This window comes from Sebastes fasciatus, chromosome 14, assembly GCF_043250625.1.
Source record: "Sebastes fasciatus isolate fSebFas1 chromosome 14, fSebFas1.pri, whole genome shotgun sequence".
NCBI classification, from domain to species: domain Eukaryota; kingdom Metazoa; phylum Chordata; class Actinopteri; order Perciformes; family Sebastidae; genus Sebastes; species Sebastes fasciatus.
Window position 1 is genome coordinate 22,093,991 of NC_133808.1, and position 22,909 is coordinate 22,116,899.

Consider the following 22,909-nt stretch of genomic DNA (forward strand, 5'->3'; position numbering starts at 1 on the left):
ACAGTTACCATGACCCCTAGTCTTAAAGGACACAGTTAGCCTATGAGAATAAGACCCGGGTTGAAAAATAGTAGAATTCCCCTTACAGTTTAAAGCATTTGCTACATTTTCTACAGATTGAGTCAGTTCATGTTTGAACCATGAATAATTAATTAAAGACGGAAATAGTTCTATGGGGAATTAGCATATGAATCTTCATATCTTATCGCTTTCCTTTAAGCATATACATCTTAATTTCTCATGGATTTTCAAATTTGGACCATTTCTATGTCTATACCTACGTTTATATCATCATAAGACAATACAAACTTAAAGCATTAAATACTAACCACTGTGTTTTATAAGCAGGGTTTCTGATATTACTAAGTGAAATCGGGACATGTACTGTATGTGTTTGAGATTCAAAAAAATAAAAAAAACAGCAGCTCTTCATTTTGTTTTGTTACATCTTCCATGATGTCATCTTTAGGTGAGTTTGGCGAGGTGTGCAGCGGTCGCCTGAAGCTGCCCAGCAAGAAAGAGATCTGCGTGGCCATCAAGACTCTTAAAGGAGGATATACAGACAAGCAGAGGCGGGACTTCCTCGCTGAAGCGTCAATCATGGGACAGTTTGACCACCCCAACATCATCAGGCTGGAGGGGGTGGTAACACGCAGTAAGTGCATCTATGACTCATCATTTAAAGGCACATTGAGGGAATTAGCTTTCTGAAAATCATATCAAATAAGGTTTTACTTCAAGGTCCTCTAAGTTATTTTTTTATTTGGAAGATTTCATATTTACGTGGTATTCTGTTAAAAAATATATTTTTTTATAAATTATGATTGTTAGACAATTGGCAACAATGCTAAACAAATAAAGTTTAAGCACAAGAACAGGACAGACTAGAGTAAGATAAAAATAGGTTAGAGTAAGCGAGAACAGATATGATTTGCATTCACATGCCGTCACAGATTTGGCATCTCCAGAGAGTCTTTTTACCGATTCCGGATTTGCAATTGTCTTTGACAAATGGCTCTAAAGTGGCCGACACTTCTGTGAAAGAGCGCAGGAGTTTTATTGAGTTGCCGTGGTGTAAATCTCTGCAGATCAATGTGCTCTGATCAAAGCCTGTGTCCAAAGCGGGCATAAATCCATAAATCCATATCTCTGAGTCGCTCCCCTCTGGGCCTCTTTATAAGACTATCATTAGCACACAGAAGGCCTCTTTAAAAAGGAATGACTGCAGAAAAAAGGAAATAATGAGTCTGAACTTTGTCGCTGAGAAACGGGCCTGGCCTCCATCTCTCCCTGCGGCACCAGGCTTGTTAAGCAGCTCCGCCAGTGTGGTTATTCTAAAGAGTAGAATAAAATACATGGAGAACTTCCCTCACTTTATTGTCCCCAATTTTGGCTTCCTCTTATTCTGTCTCATTTGTTCTTCTTTTCTTCATCTCCCCTTTTTTTGTGTAATCGCAGTGCTTTAATTGCTCCCTGCCTCTTAAATTTCACTCATTTGAATTCAGAGACTTCACCAGCACGACGACTTCTAATGAAAAACAGCATCGCAGAGGGATCAAAATGTAATGTACAAACAGCAACAGGCATGACATTCAAACCATCTTGCGTTAATTATTTATTGCTACTTCTTTTCCTCTTTCTATTACTTTCTCTGGTAGTTTTTACAGACATGTCAGGCAACTGCAAAAAAAAATCCCCAGTGGATGAAAACTGCAAATTGATATTTCAGACACACTTATGATTCATTGTTTTGAGTCACCACTGACCGGAATAAAGCTGCACAATTATAATTTACATATGTCTTCTCTGGAGCAGAGATGAACACTGCATTGTTGGATTTTAAATTAAATTGACATGCTATTGAATTTTTCTTTTTTATTATTATTTAATTTAGTTTTGGTTTTTTTACGTTATTTTTTCAGTCATTTATTCATGATAAAAATGTGAAAAAAAATGTGACCATAAAGTTATGAAAGTGGTTAAATAGTACTAAATCATTAACAAAAATAGAACAAAATCAGATTTTTTTTTAAGTTACCTCATACTTTTTCTGTGAGATTTCTGGGACTCAGAAAAAATGCTGGGAAGTGAAGCGAAAATGTTTGGTAATAGCCAAAAATAGCAAAGAATGAGATTTTGGACACAGTATATCATTTTTACATTAGAAAACATATTTTTTTATTTGCAAAAAAAGCACTTCTTGTCACTAAATCATCAAACATTTTTTTTTGTAGAGGACCAAAAATTAAAAATAAGGAAAGCAAATTCACTGACAAACTCAGCTTTGTTCCTACCTCCTTGTTATTCAGCCTTGAAAACGTACAGGCTGAAAGTGAAAGACTGTTTATGTATGTGTGTGTGTGTGTGTGTGTGTGTGTGTGTGATCCTTCATCATTGAGACTGTTTGCCTAATACATCTTACAGTATACGCCACTCTTCCTATTAATGTCCAGCCGGTGAAAAATGCTGCAATAACACATGACTGTGGTTTCATTTGCTGCTTTTAGACTAATAGGGGAAGCCCAATATTCAGTACTACGAGTGTGTGTACGTGTATGTGTGTGTATGTGTGTGTGTGTGTGTGTACATGACATTTGGAGGGATACCCTGAACACATGTGCGTGAGCTGAAGCAGCATGAGTGCAGGGCATAGTTTTAGGAGGTCCATTTGATATGCTCTCACACACACACACACACACACACACACACACACACACACACTGCTGTAGGGTGATTTATTAAGCTGCTCCTGTTAATTCTTAATAATCCTGAGACTTTCACACCCCATTTACCTTGCTGCTGCTTTTGGCTGATCCACAGGCCGCATATTTGTAGGCGCGCACACACACACATGCATGTACTCCTTTCTCTCACACACACACACACACACACACACACACACTCACGCTTGTGTTCACAGAATAAAGGGGCTCGGGGGCCTTTATCTTTGCTGCCAATGTTGAGAATAGAGAGAAAGAGGGAAGGGAAGAGGGCGGAGGACAGGAGGGAGGGCCGGGTGTGTGTGTTCCCGTCTGAGACTATAAAAGCCGTCCGCTGGTAAACGGAGCGATCCATCACAGCCTTTTAGGGGTGGGAGGGTGTGGGCGGAGGGTGTTTCACTGTAGCTGCGACTGTGTTTAGATGATGAGAGATTTTTGACTGTAATTGAAAGAGAAAGTGTTGCAACTATATTGAGACAATCTCTTTTCTTTTACAGCGGCAAAAAAGCACAAAAGCATATATATCAAACCGAGAAGCAAAGAGTTAGTTTAAATTGGGGTATGTACTCTATGCTTTATGATGATCACAAACTGGAAGTTTATTTTTTTAATCTCTACGACCCTGATTTAACTCAAGCACACTTTCTGTCTTGGCTCATTTACTTTCAGCTGTTTGTTGTGCCAAAAAATACTTTTTCTGTGAGAGTCTGATTGACTCATTGGAGCATTTTGAATTGTAATTCGGACCAGATCTACTTTGATTTAATTAAAGACATTGAGCCGGCAAACTTCCATCATTACTAATGGGAAATTGTGTTTTTTTCCAAAGAGTTTGATAGACTTGTTTCTTTAAACAACCGATTCCATCACGCTCTCCACTCAGCCCTGTGTCATTCCTGAAAAAAAACAGTCTCTGTCTTGCCAGATGTGGGGAGGGTTCGCATTAATACATGCAAGAGGGAAGGAAGGAAAAGGGAAGGATGGGGTGATGTGATGGGGAAAAGGGAGGCAGCAGGGATGATAGAGAGAAAAGGTAGGTCGGGAATGAAAGAGGGCGGGGGGAGGAGGGAGGAGGCCACATTAATCAGAATAAAAGGGAGAAGAAGAAGCATACGGCTGGTGGTAAGTCAAGAGTGAAGCAGGGAGAACAAAGCCATCTGGGATACAAACAAGTCCTGACACCGACGCTGTTCATTTAACAATGGCTGATTTAAAGGCTTTTTTTTTCTTTTTTCCCCTCCTGTAATAAACCTTGTGCTGGCCGTAGTCTGATCAGGTACAGATGATAGCAGGCGGCGTGGATTTACAGCCAGATCCTCCACAGAAATAAAGATGTCACACTTTGACAGCTGACCTGCTGGGACCCTTAAACTACGGCTAGGATCATTTTATTCTGTTGAGTGTGTGTGTGTGTGTGTGTGTGACAGACAGACAGAAAAGAGCTCAACCTGGTCCCTATCAGGGCCCGTGTACGTCTGCTTTAAGTCAAGTTACAGCCCTCCCTGTTGACTCCCTATGACTTTGCCAGTTTCAGAGAATAAATCTGAAATGAATATGATGTTGGGCTATGAGTGTCTTTTGTCTGGTGGAGTGTTTGGCTGATAGTTCAACAGGAGTCGTTGCTCTCACTTTGTGCATGATACAACTGATATGATGTGACCAAAGACTGAAACATCCCCTTTTTGTCGCAGGTAAACCCGTCATGATTGTCACAGAATACATGGAGAACGGATCTCTGGACAGTTTCTTGAGAGTAAGTATTAACACGGACAAACACACACACACATGTAGAATGGATCATGATGCATCTTAGTGGTACACACCCTGAGGAAGTCGGGGGAACATATGACAGCTATTTTAGGATTAAGAAATATACTCCAGGGAACACCTTGCGCTGAAAAAAGGTCTTGCACCTGTACAGCACCGTCTACATCAAACATCAAGTCATTCTGTCCAGCAGCACAGTAAATCTTTGCTTTTCCATTTTAAGAATGACATCTGTCTACATTTTGTCAAATGCTGAACAGCCACATTTGGTTCAAACAGGTGTTACAAACTTTTTTGATTTATGTACATAGACATGAATTTCCCTTTTTTTCATGATGGTAAGCATGAAATCTATTCTGATGTAATCCATGTAATTGTGAACCGGGAAGAATAGAGAGCGGCGAACCCTGCGTAGGGAGGAGGTCGGAGTGGATGGGTGGATCAAAAAACACCAGACTTTTGCCCAGGAGACTGCTGTTTGTGTCCCGTGTGAAACCAGTCAGTTAGTTTAAGCCAAACCATGGCCTTTTCCTAAAGCTAACTAAGTAGTTTTGTTGCCTAAGCCTAACCAAGTTGATATTTTCCGAAACCTACCTAAGTAGTTTTGTTGCCTAAGCCTAACCAGGCCGATCTTTTCTTAAACCTAACTAAGTAGTTATATTGTGAAAATACTGGAGCAGAAATTGACACATGCGTCATGTGTTGCTGGACATTCAAAGGAAAACGCACAAAAAATACATTATTGAAAATGTTGTGACCAGCTGTGAGACTGTGTTTCAACCCTACAAGTGCAGGACTGTATGTGGACTCTATGGAGTAAGAGAGTGTTATCAGAGTGGGAATAAAATAATGTTGAAAAAAAATAAAAATAATGTTTTTCAGCATTGATTAAATCTAATGCTAACAGACATTGCATGAAACAGTCTCATGTCATGGCAGTTTCACACAGCAAACATTTTTTATTCTGTCTTGTTTTCATTAAAGAAGATAGATCATTTATACAGTAAGACCTGATACAAATGTACTAGCACTGGAATTTGTAGTGTTGTTATTATTATTACAGTATTATGAATGAAACCTAATTGGTCCACCAGCAAATTTCCTCACTTATTTAAAGAAAAAATGGTTCTCTATAGATTCCAGTAAATACTTAACCTGAGAACCAGGTTGATTTTAGCAGTTCTGACTGTTTGAGCTAAACTTTCCGTACAGGACTAATCAAATGACAAGGTTTGATGAACTGTATCCCCTCTGCACGTCTGGCCAGGAGTGAATTTGATTCTTGCCATGCCTCTGTCTCTTAGAGAGGAATTGACCTGCCTCACTGAAATTAGCCAAAGCACATCAGCCAAACCACAACACTGGCATGAGAGCATGTATCCTGATGCCTGTTTTAGCCCTTTTCCACATGTGTCTGCTCAGTATCCAGACACTTGAAGAGTAGATGAGTAGTTGTTGTTTCCTGACATTTTCACAGAGGCCTGCTCTTCCTCATTGAAAATGTGTCACACACACATGCAGATACATACTGAAGCTTCTGCGTTGTAGCTTAAGTCCGTGTTCTGAATTTGCAAAGCTTTGAAGTGACTACGCCAGGTGGTCTGGCCACTAATTGCTCCAGACGAAATGGGAGGTGGGGTGGGCCCAGTCGAAGGAAAACACACTCATCTTACACTCATCTCGCAAATGACGCGGTCTTTGACAAACACAGAGCGAACCAGTGCATGTGAAGAGCAATGGATGGAAATGCAAGTGGACAGACAAATTACTCACTCACATGCTATAGGTGATAGGTAAGAACACACACTGTGTTGCTCAACATTAGCCACGTTTCCATTCACATATTTGTATGCACACGTATCACATTAGAAAAGCTCGATAAAACGTCCTCAATTGCGAAAAAAAAAGTTGTTTACGCTCGCTTGAGGTGCTTTTTGCCCTCGTTGATTAAATAGTTGATAAGCTAAACGGGATATGGAAACACTTTTGTTGAATAAACTCTGACGTAGCGACATTTGACATCTGACATTTAACTCACGTGACCGATCAGCTGTTTCTGCTGTCGACCTCTTCTCGGATATTTCCATAACATATGAATGTTTGTCTTCATCTCTGGACACAATGAAACATGGCCAATACAAGCTGACATGAAAGAACAATTAAAACTTGCCCAATTAAAATAACTTTCTGAAGACCTTCTCGCGACTTGTCTCGTTTCCGGTTCACAACCTCTTCTTCTTCTACTACTACTCTACTTATTTTTTTACTAGCCGATTACAGCCATGCGTAGCCTATAGCGCCAACTTCTGACCAAACTACGCTGTAGCTGAGCTTACTCGCCCCAAACCAGTTAATGGAAACACACGTAATTTGCATTTCTTTGTTTGCGACATTTCAACAGTTTGCTTAAAACCCTCTCGCCAATTTAAAACACAGCTATTGTCTGCTTGCTCTTTGTTTCTATCTCTTTCCCATTCAGACATATTTACTCATAAACACTTGTCTTTGTAAACTAGTGCAAACAGCCCGGCTTGCCAATGCAAACTGAAAAGAATGTTTTGTGTTTATATCTTGTCCAGTCTGTGTTTGAATGCTGCTTTGCAAACATTTTGTTGGGCTCTAAACACCAATTTGAGATCTTAAGGATTTTCTGATATGGCTTTCTGAAGAGCAACACCGATATGCTTCTAAATACCACTGTGTCCGTATTTCATACCTTTGAACTGAACTGTTTTGATATATGTATTGTGTGTTATGTATTCATTTAAGCATTTTAAGCATTTTAAGCACTCGGTGTTCCCCCTAAAAACTTGTCAGTGAGCAATGGCATTGAAATACTGTATAGGACTTATTCATGGGTTTTTTGAAGAATCAAACTAAAATGTCACAGAAATCGAGTCAGTCAACTCAAGATAAAAGGCTCTCATTAGTCATGACATTGGCCATTTTATAATGGATATGGTATGAAATACCGTATCAGTAGTGGATAACGGTAACTTGACACATTGAAAAACAAAGAGCATTTCAGTTATACATTGGTCTAATCCTACAGTAATTTCCATACATTACTGTGTCTCTGCTTTGGTATTTCACAGTTAAGCTGAAGATGAGGTACATAATGTCAAAGGTGCTTTTTAAAGGTTAATGCAAATGCTGTGGATACTAATGCAGAACACTTTCATTTCACACAAATAGTCAGAAAGGTCAGACTCCCTTTGTGTTTTGTATCATATACATTAGATGTGGCTTTAATAGAGTGTGTCTGTTTTTTCTTCCTTTTCTTTTAGAAACACGATGCCCAGTTTACAGGCATCCAGTTGGTTGGCATGCTGCGTGGCATCGCCTCTGGCATGAAGTATCTGTCAGACATGGGCTACGTTCACAGAGACCTGGCAGCTCGAAACATCCTGGTCAACAGCAACCTGGTGTGTAAAGTGTCAGACTTCGGCTTGTCCCGAGTCCTGGAGGACGACCCGGAGGCTGCGTACACCACCAGGGTGAGCTGGAGCACAACACACTATCTGAGGACAGAAATGACACAATGAACAAATACTGTTGGGCATTGTTCTGGGACACATCATTTCTTTTTCTGGGAATGTGTTACTTACAATGCAATGTTACATAAAACTCCCTGAACACAACAATGGAATATGGTAGTCAATACATTAGCTCTAAAACTGGCCTTCTTCCATTCTCCTCACATGCTAAGGGATAAGAACACATACAAAAAAACAGAATTTTGATATGACCGACATCAACCCACAGAGCTTGGCCTCCCATGATCACAGGAAACGCACTGATTGGGGAGGTCATGGAGAGGTCCACTCCAAGCACCACGTACCCTGAAGGGACGCATTACATCGATAAGAAACTGAATAGTCAAATGCATTTTGCGACTCTACAGAATTTGGTGAAGTTTTGTGACACAAATATCCTAAGCATAAGCTAATAAGGGAGTGCATGCACCTTCCTTTAATGACAACATAGCTCATTTTTAGACGTTTGTTATAATTGAAAAATGGTATGTGCTAAGGAGACAGTTTGGGACATGGGAAATCCTATTTTTACATGTTCATGCCCATTGTCTCCTGCCATATCTATTGCTTCAACCTACATGATGCTCTCAGATCACTTTACTTTACCACTTGGCCTCAACTCTCAACTTTTCCGATGATGCCATTGTAAAATCTGAAAAATGTGTTTCCACAGCAACTTTACCACACTGTGGGAAATCTCTAAGTGTTAGAAATTTGCTCAGGATATTTCTCACAACACAATGCTCAGGCAAGGAAATACATGTACATCTTAAGAGATACCTGAAGAATAAAACCTCAAAGCTAGTCGCCCAGTAGGTGAGTTGTTGTCAAGAAACAAGTGTCAACATCTCGGAAGAAAAGATGACAGAGATTTTACTTGATGTCACATAATGAAACATTATCAGTAGGCACACCACACTTCAGGCTTTCATCTGTACTTTTTGCTGCATGTGTGTGTGTGTGTGTGTGTTTGTGTGTGTGTGGTCATTTTCATCATGGGATCCTGTGGTCTCGGTCATGCGTGCAGCCCCTTTTAAACACAGTGTAATTTGCTGGCTGAGAATTGCTTGTCAAATAAACAGTCAGCATGCCATTTGCCTTTCTCCCAGAAATACATAATCTAAAATAATAAGACAGAATAATAAACTCTCCCATGTTACAGTAACTGACAACGCTGCATACATGCACGCAGATTTCCATCATCCAGCACCTCAGGAAGTTTCTTCTTTTTTTTTTTTTTTACTTCCGTAGCCTCGACTTTTTAGACAAAATATGTAGTTTTACTTTGTTTGTGTGTTTCTGTGCATGTAAGTCTGGTGTGTGTGTAGTGCTCACACATCTTGTTCTCTCGGGGGAGCAGGTGGGTACAGTATGAGTGTACTGTAAGAGCAGTGTGTTTGCATTGTATGCTTCTGTGTATACCTGTGTTAATTTGTACAACCACGTGTGTGATTGTGTATTATTTTTGGTGTCTCATACCTTCTCACAGTGTTTCTTTACGGATCACACAGTATAAGAGTGTGTTTTCGAGAGGGCAGTGTGTGTGTGTGTGTGTGTGTGTGTGACTGCACAGAACCAGGCGAGAGCTGAGTAGCTTGGCCGATGTCTTTGTTAGCTTTGGCTGCCGTCGGCCTCCTTTCCTCAGCTCCATTTTCTCCATTTGTCCTGCTTCTCAGCTAGAATGACAAATGCAGCAGACACTACAGTGAGAGGTCATGCAGGAAACTTTCGATTATGGTTTGATTAATATGTCTTTTTCTTTATTTCTTTACGGTTGATGCCGACATTTTTTGATTGAAAGTGAATATGACCATTAATTTCTTGTTACAATAAGGTTCAATGTCATTTTGTATGATTACTTTTGAATCCAGAACGGTTTGAAAAATATTTCTATATCTTATATTTTTATCAAAATATTTATACTTGACAGTGTGGAAGGGTGAATTAATCAATGTGACATTAAAAATCTTCTTTAAATGCTTCCGCACCACATAATAATAATATTTCAGATAATTATTTCAGTCCAAACCACAGAGCCCATCGGGGTTAAAGGGTTTCAGAACAGCTCATACATTTTATTCAATATTACATATATGCATAGTGACTTGCAGTAATTTTTGTAATATTAATACAAATAAATGTACACATCGAACTGACATTAACACATTGTTGTCCTTTCAATCCATTTCTATTTTTGAAGATATTATTTTGTGAGTTCTGATCTGTGGTCTTTTTTTTTTATGCACCAAAGTTAATTTGAAGAACAACCTGATCAGCCAAAGTACATGGTGGTAATATGACGCAGTGCCACTCTGACTGACTGAATGACTGAAGAATCTTTCTCTCCCTCTCTGTCTCTCAGGGAGGTAAGATCCCCATACGGTGGACAGCTCCAGAGGCTATCGCCTACAGGAAGTTTACATCAGCCAGTGATGCCTGGAGTTATGGCATTGTGCTCTGGGAAGTGATGTCATATGGCGAACGGCCATACTGGGAGATGTCCAATCAGGATGTGAGTACTGCCATGTGGCACCCACCACTGCAGCAGTGCTGCCAGCTTTACACGTTTGACCAGTTTTACTGAGTGAAGGTACCAGCAACTACCGCTGGTTTATATGAGATGGGTCGTGTGAAGAGCCTTGAGGGAAATAAGGGAATGTTGTCCCACAGATGTAGTTGAACACTTTAGAGCATATTAGATGTTGTTTTTATGTTGAACATATCTCATCGTCTTCGTCTTTTCCTTCCTAAATCTAGGTAATAAAGGCTGTAGATGAAGGATACCGCCTCCCCCCGCCCATGGACTGCCCGGCCACCCTCTACCAGCTGATGTTGGACTGCTGGCAGAAAGAGAGGAACAACCGGCCCAAGTTTGAACAGATCGTCAGCATCCTGGATAAACTCATCCGTAACCCCGGCAGCCTCAAAATCACGGCCAACACCACATCCAGGTATCAGAAGGATTTGGCACCTTTTATTTGTTTTCATTGTCTGCAGGTTGAGGTACTTTGAGTCACAAAATTGAAAAAAAGAAGCAGGTAAAGCCCAGAATGTGGCTGCTATTTTCTCCTGTTTGGTTCCAATGTACCTGATTAACTCCAGGCAGTCAAACACTGGAAGTAGTTCCCATTATACCTTCCATGCACTAAGGGATCTAAGGGCATTGGGACAGTAATGATAATGTCCTGGACAACCAAAAGACAAAAAGATGCAGTTGGTAAAAAAACGAGTTTTGTATTAGATTTAAATGTCTTTCCCCCCCTGGTGCACGCCTGTTTGTTTTTGGAACCAGGCAGTCCATAAGCTGGATGCAAACATTGCCTTTCTGCTTCCTGTGTTTGCAGAGTGCTTATCACACATTATCACTAATCACATATCATCTTTCCCTTTGCCATACAGTTTAATGTCATATTCCTATCTACTTTTTTCTCTTGTTCTTATGCCACATTTTATCCTCCCTTATACTTTGCTCCTTTGTTGGGACCACCATTCTCTCCCAGGGGGCCGTGGGGTAACCAGGGCAGCCCATGTAAAGTTGACAATTCTGCGCATGCAGGGAGGGGGACAGGCGCTGGGTCTGCGGCAGACGGCCGCGGTATTATGGAGACGTCAAAGCTCATAACATTGACTAATGATTTCTTAAGAAAGTGAAAATAGGTCCCTTGGAGTTTGCATGTAATTTCCCTGATTGGCTTTTAACACCGGGCGAGCACAGGCTGGCCGACAGAGGCGGCTGTGGTGATTTATGAGAACTGTGTGCGTGTTTAGATGTGTGTATCTGCGTGTGTGTGTGTGTGTGGTAGCGGCAGTTGCACAGCGGGAGCAGCTGCACTCAGCTCCACACACCTCGTTTGTCTCAGGGCTGTCCTGGCTAGCTAATGGAGCACCCCCTCCTCCTCCTCCTCCTCCTCCTCCTCCTCCTCCTCCTCCTCCTACTCAAAGCCCAGACCAAAGCCTGGGACCGGAGTAGAGCATCTGGAGGCTTCAGGGGTGGGTCCTGGTCAGAGTTTACTGTCCCTGCATGTGGATGGAGAGGAACTGGGGTCAGTTGGCCAAGGTTGGCCGTCAGAGACTAATTATGGGCCAACAGGAGCCCAGTCGAGGTTGGAGGCCACTGTCTATCCGATTGGCTTAGGTTTTCTAAAACATATGAGATCACAGGTTATCCTGTCTTTAAACTAAAATATATGTCTCTCTTTATGTTCAACAAAACATGACAATGGCTGCAACCAAAGTGCTGGAATACAACTACTCCTTCTAAATACATGTCATTCAACATTAATGTGCTTTTCTCAGTAATGCACTGCTACACATGTAGCTGGTTTGGGCTTTTTACATAATAAACTTTTTTCCCCAAGCCATACGAGGCAAAATGAATAATGACAAGCCTCTGTGAACCTGTAGCAACAAATCAAATATATTGCATTACTCCTCTCTGTAATTCATTTTCAAACAAACGCTGTCTGCAGATTAAGGATCTCTGGTTCATTTTCAGTAGTTAGTGCTGGACTGGAAATGGGGTTGGATTGGAAACAACCTGTTCCCTGGTGAGGGGCTTGGGAGAAAGTGACTGGGGCCGGGGGCCATGGCTGCAGATGGAACAGAGCTGAGATCTATGTTGGTGTGGATCTTGGCCTGTAGGGTTGGGACTGGGAATGGAAATGGAAAAAAAAAAAGGTTTCTATTCAGGCTGTTTTCATACACCGCTCATAGCTATACCTATGAAAAGTAAATGCTCTGTAATTTGTATATATCCCACAAAATCCATTTGTATGTAATCCATAAAGATAAAGTAAGGCGAAAGCCTCATAGGGAGGAAGCTAGGGTGGATGGGTAGGTCAAAAAACACAAAGAGACCGGTGTTCATACCCCGTGTGAAACCAGATGTCAATGTTGATTTATTTGTCGCGTAACTTCCATACCTAAGTAACCCCACTTCTGGTGTCATGTAACCACTTCCAGTGTGGCGAAACTTAATTATGATCTTTGCCTAAACCTAACCAAGTTGATTTTTTCCTAAACCTAACTAAGTAGTTTCCTTGCCTAAACCTAACAAAGTTGTTTCCTGTGAAGATGGAAGTTTATTTTGAAAAGACTGGAATACAAATTTAAGGCAGATAGTAGGGCAGATAGTAGGGCACCATCCATCAGTTGAGTAAATCAAAAATGTCAAATGTGTAAGCTGAGTAAGTGGGGAAGTATAGAAAACAGGATGGGGGATACAAGATTGGAGATACAGTGCATTGAAGACCAATACCGTTAAATGAGATTTACATTTAATGTGTTCAAATGTGAGCTCATTTAAAAACTAACTACACTAAAACTAACTAAAAGTCTACTCTGAAACGCTGGCTAGTAATACAAATTAAGAGTTCAGAGTAAGAGCCATGCATGCTTGACTGGAATCAAATCAAAATGTCACACTTGAATCAATTTAGGTTAATAGCTTCCCTCAGACCACCTGAGTAGTATTGATTAAAACTACATCACATCCATCACACCCAACAGAGGCAGAGGATACCAAATGGCCACATATCAAAATTTCAATTCCAACGCCTGATATTGGGCCTATGCAGTACATCGGTCTAACCCCTCCCAGAGACACCCTGGGAATTGTCCCAGTAACACAGCGAGAGGTGGATTCCTCCCACTCCGTCCTGCCCACATGTATCTGTTCAAGCTCTCCTCCTCATCCACCTCGCTCCTCCCTGGAGAGCTCTAAAAACAAGACACTACACAGCCCTGGTTATTTAGAGGTCAAAAGAATGAAAGATAGAGCAGAAAAGGGGAAGGGAAATGAAAACGAGAAGGGGGGTAGACTTTATTCTCTCTCCGGTGTATTTATACTTCCTTCTGTTTTCTGCGTTCTTATATGGTGTTAAGTCCAGGAGGGGTTTTAAACCCCCTCCCTCTGCCGTCAGACAGATGCTTTCTTTTCTCTTTATTTTCCCCTTCATAGCATCCCTCTGTTTCTCGGTTTCCTCTCCAATCATCTTGTCTCTCGAGCTGCTGTGAGATGTTGCTGAAAATGTAACAACAAAGGAAACAAAGAAAATGATAAGGGTGGGGAAACAAGGTCATTTGCAGTTTATCTCTCAGAGGGTACAGGAGATGGGGAGAGAAAGCCGAGGATGAAGGCGAGGATGAGATCAGAGGAGAAAAGGAAGAAAAGTGGTACAGGAAAGGAGAGGAGAGGAGAGGATCAATAAAAAAAGCTGAACATTCGTATCCTGGCAGCCCAAAAGTTAATCTAAGACATTTTGGATATAACCACGTTTTTTGTCCCAACTTTTTTCAGAAAATGTATATTGAGACAAAGTCATAACCATCACAATAATTCTTTCATGCTCCATAAAAAAAATAGTACAAGCGTTTTTGCATTTCTTTTTCTCATGAAAAATTGTCTACTGAGATTCACACACTTCCTTTTTTTTCCCCTCATGCAAACCACCCCCACTTTCGAGCCCCCTATTCCCTCCTTTTCCTACAAACCAGTCTCTCCAGAGGGTCCTGGGGGGCCCTCGGCATTTTGACAGGCCTCTGATCTGGCAGGGAAAGACTCAATCATTGTAACAACACCCACTCCACTGCATCTTTTTTCTCCCCCTTTTTTTCTGTCTCTGTTTGAGTTGTCATCTCGCTTTTCTTCTCGCTCCATACGGCTTATTATGGTGTTTTTTGTCTATGTTGCTTGATGGCAGCTTGATGATTTTCTATTGTAGCATTCTTTTGATTGTATTTTGCTTCTTTAAATATAAATATATATATATATATTTCATCAGCATGAAGGGTACAGAGAATATTTTCCAGCTTATTAGTGCAACAAGACGCATCTCATCTCAAACTGGTGGGTAAAACAACAGAAAAACAAGTTACCCTTGTAAGAATAATTACAACTAAACTGAAGAGTCATGTAGAGGGCACGTTAAGATGTATCCTCCACCACTTTTAAGCAAAACTCACTCTCTATTTGAGGAAAGAAGTATTTTTGATTTATTAAAATTCATAAATGTACATACATTCCTTTGATCTCCAATGCTCCTTTGACAAATCAGGCTACTTCTCAGTCAAAATATTTTTACCTGCCTTATGGAATCACACCTCCCTAATTCCCTGAAGGTAGCTTATATTCTTGGGTAATATTTTCCAGATTCTCACACACAGCGGCTCCAAACCTCACTGCCAATCCAAATCAGTCAGGCGGACGTTGACTTCCTGGTATTCTAATGAGTTTATTTACAAGGCTATGAATAGTATTCCTTGTGGGAGAACTACCCTTTTTTCTTTCTGCCCTGTCCTGCCTTGTTCTCAAGACTTTATTCCCATGTGTGCATGTGTTTGTGTGTGTGTGTGCAGTGCATGCATGTGTGTGTGTCTTGACGCAGGTGCCTTTGTCTACTCTGCAAGACAGGTGCAGTGTCCTTATAAAAGAAGTCCTTTGCAACCCAGTTCTAAATGCCACTCACACACACACACAGTGCTCTAACTGATCCCTTATTTATCTATTGATTATTGTGTTTTGAGTCCCAGTTTGACCTAATGTGGTTTGACCTGGTTTCCTGTTTCCTGCCTTGATGTGATCAGGTTTCACAACAGCAAAGTATACCACTTTTGTATAAGTCATAGCTAGTGAGATCAGAGATTGGACAGCTTCCCCTCCACTCTCTTCTCTTCCTCTCTCTCTCTCTCTCTCTCTGCATGTCTCTCTACCTCTCTCGTCCATCCTCTTCCCCCCCGTCTTCGGCAACCATCAATCAGAGTGAGTCAGAACAGCGCCTGCAGCCATTCCTTCACCCTCTACTGTTGACTGAGCACTCTAAAGCCCAACGCGGAGCATTTAATTTGATTTGATCCAATTGAAACCATCAAGTCTAATCAAATCTAATGTTGCATTTTGCAGCGCCGTACATGTACTGCGGGAAACGGTAATGACATTGGACAGAAACTGATGCCGCTTTTGTTAGTAATCTTGTTCTTGAATATGTTAAATACATTATGGAAATGTTTTGGGTGGCGGTTTGATTTCCCCCCTGTATTCAAAGCCTAAAGGCACTGCGTAGGTTAACTTTATATGCAAAAGACACATATGGCCTGTGTGTGTGTGTATGTGTGTGTGTGTGTGTGTGTGTGTGTGTGTGGCTCCCTGATGAGCGCCGCTCAATCAGACCTAGAGGTCTGGTTTACATTATTTCTGTATAGGTATGCAAGCACGGAACGTGGAGAATTAGGGCTGCGCAATTACTATACTGCAATTTTCGAATTGTAGTATTTGTTAAAATCACAATATTTGTTAAAGGCAAAATATGTGCCACAATACCATTTTAAATTGAATATGTTGATGCTGCAGAGATGTCTTGGCCTACACATTGTATTCTGCAGGCTTAAGAAATCATCTTTGTCTGGTACAGATCCCTGCAGAAGATACCACAAAGGTTTTTCAATGAAAACGAGAATAATGATGTAAAAATTATCATTCCATCTAATATCGCAAATCACATCCCAATTGCAGTATCACTAAAAAAAAATCACAATTATATCATTTTTTTTTCGATATCGTGCATTCCTATGTAGAATAGTATCTAGTTCAAGTGTATACACATAATTACACGCTATATAATATATTTTTAAAAAGTTTAATGTTTTAATTTTCTTCCATTCCAATCACCATTGCTTATTTAATTTCACTGGTTATAACAGATATATGCAACATGTGTTGCCATTAAAGTAACAACTCAGCCAGTAGGACTGTGTATATACCAAAAATCAGGGACATTATCAAGGTTTCAAGCAGCAATTATAAGATCAATGAAGACAATGGTAAAAGCATATTTCTGGTAGCATCTACTGTACACGACTAACATCACTAGTCAAGAAACGTTGTATGTCATGTGCATAAGTGTTGCGGTTAAATCTGAGTATGATCTGTGCGACCCTGTAGCCCATCATGCCACTGCTACTTAGTGTTATCAGTGCACACATGACAACAACTAGATGATGACAGATCTGTTCACACAGCTTGGAATTAAGCACTGGCTGCTGCCGAGTTGCATTAGTAACAATAGTGTAGATAGTGGCAGAGATAAGCAGTCAACAACATGGTTGGTTTATACAGAATAACATGGGTAAAGGCAGGGGTTGGGTGATATGCAATGGAGAGTGGTCCATTGGCCAGTGAACAGAGCAAAGCCTGCTAACCATTTCACACCACTACACTCACACATGACATATGTATCCATCTGCAAAACATAGAGAGGCAGTCTATTTGCTGACAGTGCTGCATACGCTTTGGTTGTGCTGCTCACGTAGCAGTTCATGAGCTTTGCCCAGTGCCCCCCCATAGTGTCCACCTCTAGGCTGTGAGTTCCCTGGGGGGGGTAGGGGGGAAGTTTCTTATCGTCACTCCCCATTCCAGTCTCTGCTGACTTGTGGGGAGTGACAATATCAGAGTTTATATTCCAAACACCAACTGTGTAAATACTTAGTATTCACATCATAATAAACCCCCTCTACCAGAGCTGATGATCTGGGCGCCGCTAATGCCTCTGTGTTTCTGAAATGACGCTATAAACTCCATTTTATTCATCTGATTATGTTACAGGTCATTACCCAGGGAAATTTGTTTATTCATCGTCCATTAATGTTTCTCCTTCTCCCGTGTCCCCTTAGGCCGGCCAACTTGTTGTTGGACAGGAGCAGTTCAGAGGTTCCCTCGATGGGGACGCTGGGTGACTGGATGGACGGAATGAGGACCTTGCCTTGCAAAGAGGCCTTCTCTGGGGTCAGCTACAGCTCCTGTGACACCCTGGCCAAGACCTCCACCGAGTAAGGCCACCACACACACACACACACACACACACACTTCACTGCCCATTCATGTCAGCAGTGTTTATAGGGCCCCAGTACCCGTGGCAAGGCCTAGGAATTACACACACACACACACACACACACATATACTCTTGTTCTCAGTAAGTAAAGGAAGCTATAGAGCCCTTACTAAAGGTGTCCAGATGAGAGTCACGGTAATTCATAATGACAGGCCTTTAGCCACGCTCTCAGTGTTGCAAGTATGACCACAGAGGGAGAAGGTGAGAGCATTAAAAAGAAAGAGAGAGGAGAAGAGTTGTGAGTTCCATAAGGGCGAGGGCATAAGAGAGAAACTACAGAGGGAGGGGATGAGAGGGGAGGTTTGACAAGATAAAAGGTAGAGAGAGGGGCCTTTGAAAGAGCAAATAAAGGCAGAGCTGTCAAATAGGTATGCATGGCGCTCTCTATACTGTGAAGCATTAAAATGCAGAGCAAAGATCAAGCAAAGATTGTCAGATTTGGAAGCCACATGTAGAGAAATCACATTTGGAGAGCACACACTGCAGTCGAGTATGACGATCTATGTCACACTGACTCTATGACAAAGCCTGGTCAGCCATTGTTCCATTATTCACAGATACTATGTGCTCATATCTTCTGACATATACAGTATGTTCATATACAACTTATTTGCAATTGCAAATACTTGTTGTAGTAAATGTAAGCACCCAGATTTTTTTAGTATATTATGAGGCAAGGTGTTACAGATGGAAGGAGGTTAAATAACGCTCCAAACATACGCTAAATTCTGGCGAGGAAAAACTATCGGCCATTTTCAAAGGGGTCCCTTGACCTCTGACCTCAAGATATGTGAATGAAAATGGGTTCCATCGGTACCCACGAGTCTCCCCTTTACAGATCATGCCCATTTGATGATAATCACATGCAGTTTTGGGCTACTCAGCACACTGACACACTGACAGCTGTTGTTGCCTGTTGGGCTTGAGTTTGCCATGTTAGGATTTGAGCATATTTTCTATGCTAAATGCAGTACCTGTGAGGGTTTCTGGACAATATTTGTCATTGTTTTGTGTTGTTAATTGATTTCCAATAATAAATATAAACATACATTTGCATATTTGCCCACTCCCATGTTGATAAGGGTATTAAATACTTGACAATTCTCCCTTTTAAGGTTCATTTTGAAAAAATAAAAAATGTGCGATTAATCCTGGACAATCATATAAATAATCGCAATACTATATGTTAATCGATTGACAGCCCTTAAATGAATGTAATCCAGTATTTGTAGTATGAGGAGCTTTTGGGGCAATGATTCCCGAGGGTATTTGTCACAGCACAGGGTTCAGTAAATCAATGCCCCTGGATGAAGGAGAGTTAGCACCAGAGACAGAGATTATAGGTCTGACTCTGCTGACAGGATCCTCAGGCTGAGAAAAGCTTCTGAGATAGTGGATCAAGTTCTGGCAAGAGGCCCATGCTTAGCAGACTGAAAGGAATTATGAGTCCCAAGCACAGTGATAATAAGAGATTATGAACAAGCCACCTTTAGACGTTACAGGTCAGAGTGCAGCTACTTGGGAAAATGAAGGCCAGCTGGCTAGTTTTATACAAGTCAGAGTGCAGAAATGTTCTGTCCCTTTCTCTCTGACTTTCTCTTTGTCCCTCGCTCTGTTGGCCTGCTGCTGCTTTAATTGATGTGGAATGTGACCGGGTAAATAATTGGACATTTCTAATCGTTGTGATCAAAGCGGCCATTCACTGTGGTGATGGCAGCAGCGGGGGCGATAAGGGAGCGCTGGTCAGTGCTGCGGTGAGCTGTAACTCCTAGCTGTCAATAACTTACCAAACCAGATAGTCATTAACCGTGTTAGGGCTTAATATGTTAGAAAGAAGCGGTGTGTAATGTGTGCCCTTTTAAATAATGATGAATGGTGGAGTTGATGTCTCTAGTTGGCCAGTAGGGGCCCTTTAAAGTACCATGAGGAGAATAAAACGTCCCGCACTGGCAGCTATGAATTGCAATGTCTCCTAACTGAAATGTATTAGAACTTCATCATATCATGAGGTTACAATTAAAAGTGATGCTTGACACCAGAGACACCAAAGCAACAGGAGGCAAAGTGCAGCTTTCGTTGGAGAGAGGCATTTTTTGGATGATCATAATAAGACTTTTTGATATTGATTTTCTTTCTCATTCCTTCTCAGCTTGTTTTTCTCTGGTGTAGCTCCATTCTGTTCCTCTTGTCTCTTTTCTCAGGGTTACTACACAACAGATACATTTTTCTCTTGACATTGCTCATGACATTTATTCAATGAATATGTTTAATCAATGAAAAGTTCACTTCAATCAACACAATACAAGACAAAAGAAGCTTACACTTCAGCCTGGGTGGAAATCCACATTGTGTATTGACAGAATACATCTCAGATAAACCTCACTGTAACCTCCCACTAAAGAAATCATGATGCCTTTTCTGTAGCTAGATGCTAAATTGGATCACTGCAGTATTAATCCACTGAAGGCTGAGGCTATAAGGCACTCAAGGCTAGCTCAGCTACAAGGCTAGCAGCCTTGACTGAGACTATGCACTGCTCAGTATAGATTGCTCTATTGATTTGTACAGTCTTAATCTAGTCCTTGATATTCAGCACAAGGCTTGACAACGCTCTGACCTCTGAGGAACGGTAATCATACTTGGCTGCAGCGTGCTGACTCATCTGCTGGAGTAATTGAAGTCCTTTTTGTGAGACAGGATGGAATGGATTGACGAGGAAATACCGCATCATTCGGACTTTTTTTTTTTTTTCATCTAGACAGAGTGCATGCAAAGTTCAGTTCAGGTATTGGATTGAGAAAGTGATGAACCTGACCTAAACTGCTAGACAAAGGAAAGCAATCTGAAGAGACAAGACGCTGACATTTTCTTGTACAACCACACATGATAGTGTAATCACAGGGTTTTGCTCCTCTGCCAAACAGGACAGACCCATCAACCCTTCCTGATACCCTAAAAGGTATCAGGAAGAAACTTTACCCAGCAACAACTTTCTTTCAGCAACTCAAAATGTGACACAACAAATGAGACAATGACTTGTGCCCATGTGTATTGGTAAAGTGATGCAATGGTTAAAAATGGTTGTCTTCTGTTCAACTACACTGAAGAAATGAAACCCTGCAGAGGTTACACTGTGGGATGATGGAATTTACTGTGTTAACACTGTGACACGCTGTAGAAAGAAACTTTCAGCTGTTAATCTTTTTCATGTGATGGCGTGTGTTTTTTTTAAGTTTCTATAAGATTTATAACCATACCACATGTGTTTCATGTCGCAGTATTTCAATGTGTTCTTATTTCATCACTGTCTGTTCCTTGAGATGATCCATGTGGCTTTCCAGGCCCATCTGATTAAGATGAGGAACAGGTTCATTTACTCTCATTGCAACACGAATTATGAGCCGAGCACGTTGGCTCAAATATGCGAATAGCTTTTTTGATGCAAAGAGAAGATGACAACACAACTGCTTTGACTCTCAGTAGAACAGGGTTAAGGCACAACAGAGATACATTATAGTGTGTAAGTGTTTCAAATGTATACACAATATTATATAATATATGAGTTAAAGAACAACTTTACTGCACATGACTTTAAGTTCATCTCCCTATGAAATTATATTGAGTTGTAACATAACACTGTTGTATTATGAGTTCATGCTGTGTCCTATATTTTGTTTGCTTTGCAAATGTCATTGCATTTTTGGACAGCCTATGATGCTAGAAGGCCCCTTTACCCTTTTGGTCCTACACCATTGTTTAAAAACACAATTTAACATCTTTGAATGATTTATAGTTATATCCCAAAAAGCATAGGGTCATAATAGTGTTTCATCAAATAAGGCTGAATTATGACCTCTGTATGTAGCCAACCACAAATATAGTTAATATCAATTGTATTTGCAGAGATATTGATTTATGCTTTTGGGCTTTATTTTATTTGTCAGATTTGACAGTTATTATTTGAGATTTGTTATTTTGCTAAAATGCTACAAGTGACCAATACATATGGGATTTTCTGTATATTTTGAGGTCATAACATTTTTGCTACCATGTTCACAAACAGTTACTTTCCATCTTACTTAAAGTATTTTCCTTTCTTGACTGTGACATAGATATTTGATTTGCATTGTATAGGTAGAGCCTCAGCCTGATATATTGCAACTAAAATGTGCTTTAGATACCATTCTAGACTAGAAAGCACATGTTGCTGATATACAGTTTAATGTGTTGTTAACGTTGCCGGACCTGGCTGTCTCTCAGTAGAGTGGTTCTGACGGAGGTCCACGTCACACCGGCCACTTGCCCAGAATGGGAGCCGTCCATGGGAATCACCACTCTCTAACGCCCAGCTCCTCTCCGCCTCCTCAGGCTCTGGATGGTGGGTGGAGGACAAAAACCTAAAGGCCCCGCCTGGGACCAGTAACCTTCCTCCACAATCACATTTGGGCTTTCACTTGTCAGACTTTTAAAGGGATAGTTAGTTGATATTCAGTAATAACTCAATAGTTTCCATCCAGCTGTAACTCCAAACAAAAGTAAAATATTTTTTTTATATTACAAAATTTAACAACAGGCTCCCTAGAAACAGATAATGCATTATTAGTGTATAGATGGAAACCAACCTGTTGTCTCTCTATGGCAATACTGGAGCTGCTTGTTACTGCAACAAAAGGCAACAAATCATTTGGTTTTGTTCATTGTAAAGTTCATGGAGTTTAGATTTAAAGCATTTCTTAATTTGAGCTAACTATCCCTTTACATTGGAGCACAGAGTGAAGCAATTTTGTGATTTTTTGTCACTTTCAGTTTCTGGCTGGTCGAGATGTTTCTTGATGTCTGCTGTTGTGGCTGCTCTGAAGAACTAAATGCTCTGCTTGCATCTGAATAATACAAACTTTCACATCAACGTAACAAATTGTGACCATGTTTGAATGACACTAAAAGTCTTAATAGCAAAAAGTGTTTGTTGTAGTAATGCCACCACTTCTCTGCTTCTACTAAT

The 22,909-nt window shown here is 40.8% G+C and overlaps 1 protein-coding gene across 3 annotated transcripts in view; it reads left to right on the forward strand.

The window, feature by feature from the left end:
- Window positions 1–22,909, forward strand: part of epha3 (eph receptor A3) — a 143,935-nt gene that overhangs the window by 117,045 nt on the left and 3,981 nt on the right. For 2 of the 3 annotated variants that reach the window (XM_074659681.1, XM_074659682.1), the window contains 6 exons: window positions 470–655; window positions 4,412–4,473; window positions 7,775–7,984; window positions 10,386–10,535; window positions 10,781–10,974; window positions 17,690–17,845. In XM_074659681.1, the coding sequence (XP_074515782.1) occupies window positions 470–655; window positions 4,412–4,473; window positions 7,775–7,984; window positions 10,386–10,535; window positions 10,781–10,974; window positions 17,690–17,845 (958 nt within the window). Of the gene's footprint in view, window positions 1–469; window positions 656–4,411; window positions 4,474–7,774; window positions 7,985–10,385; window positions 10,536–10,780; window positions 10,975–17,689; window positions 17,846–22,167; window positions 22,286–22,909 lie in introns of all 3 variants that reach the window. The other variant, XM_074659683.1, reaches the window with a different exon arrangement.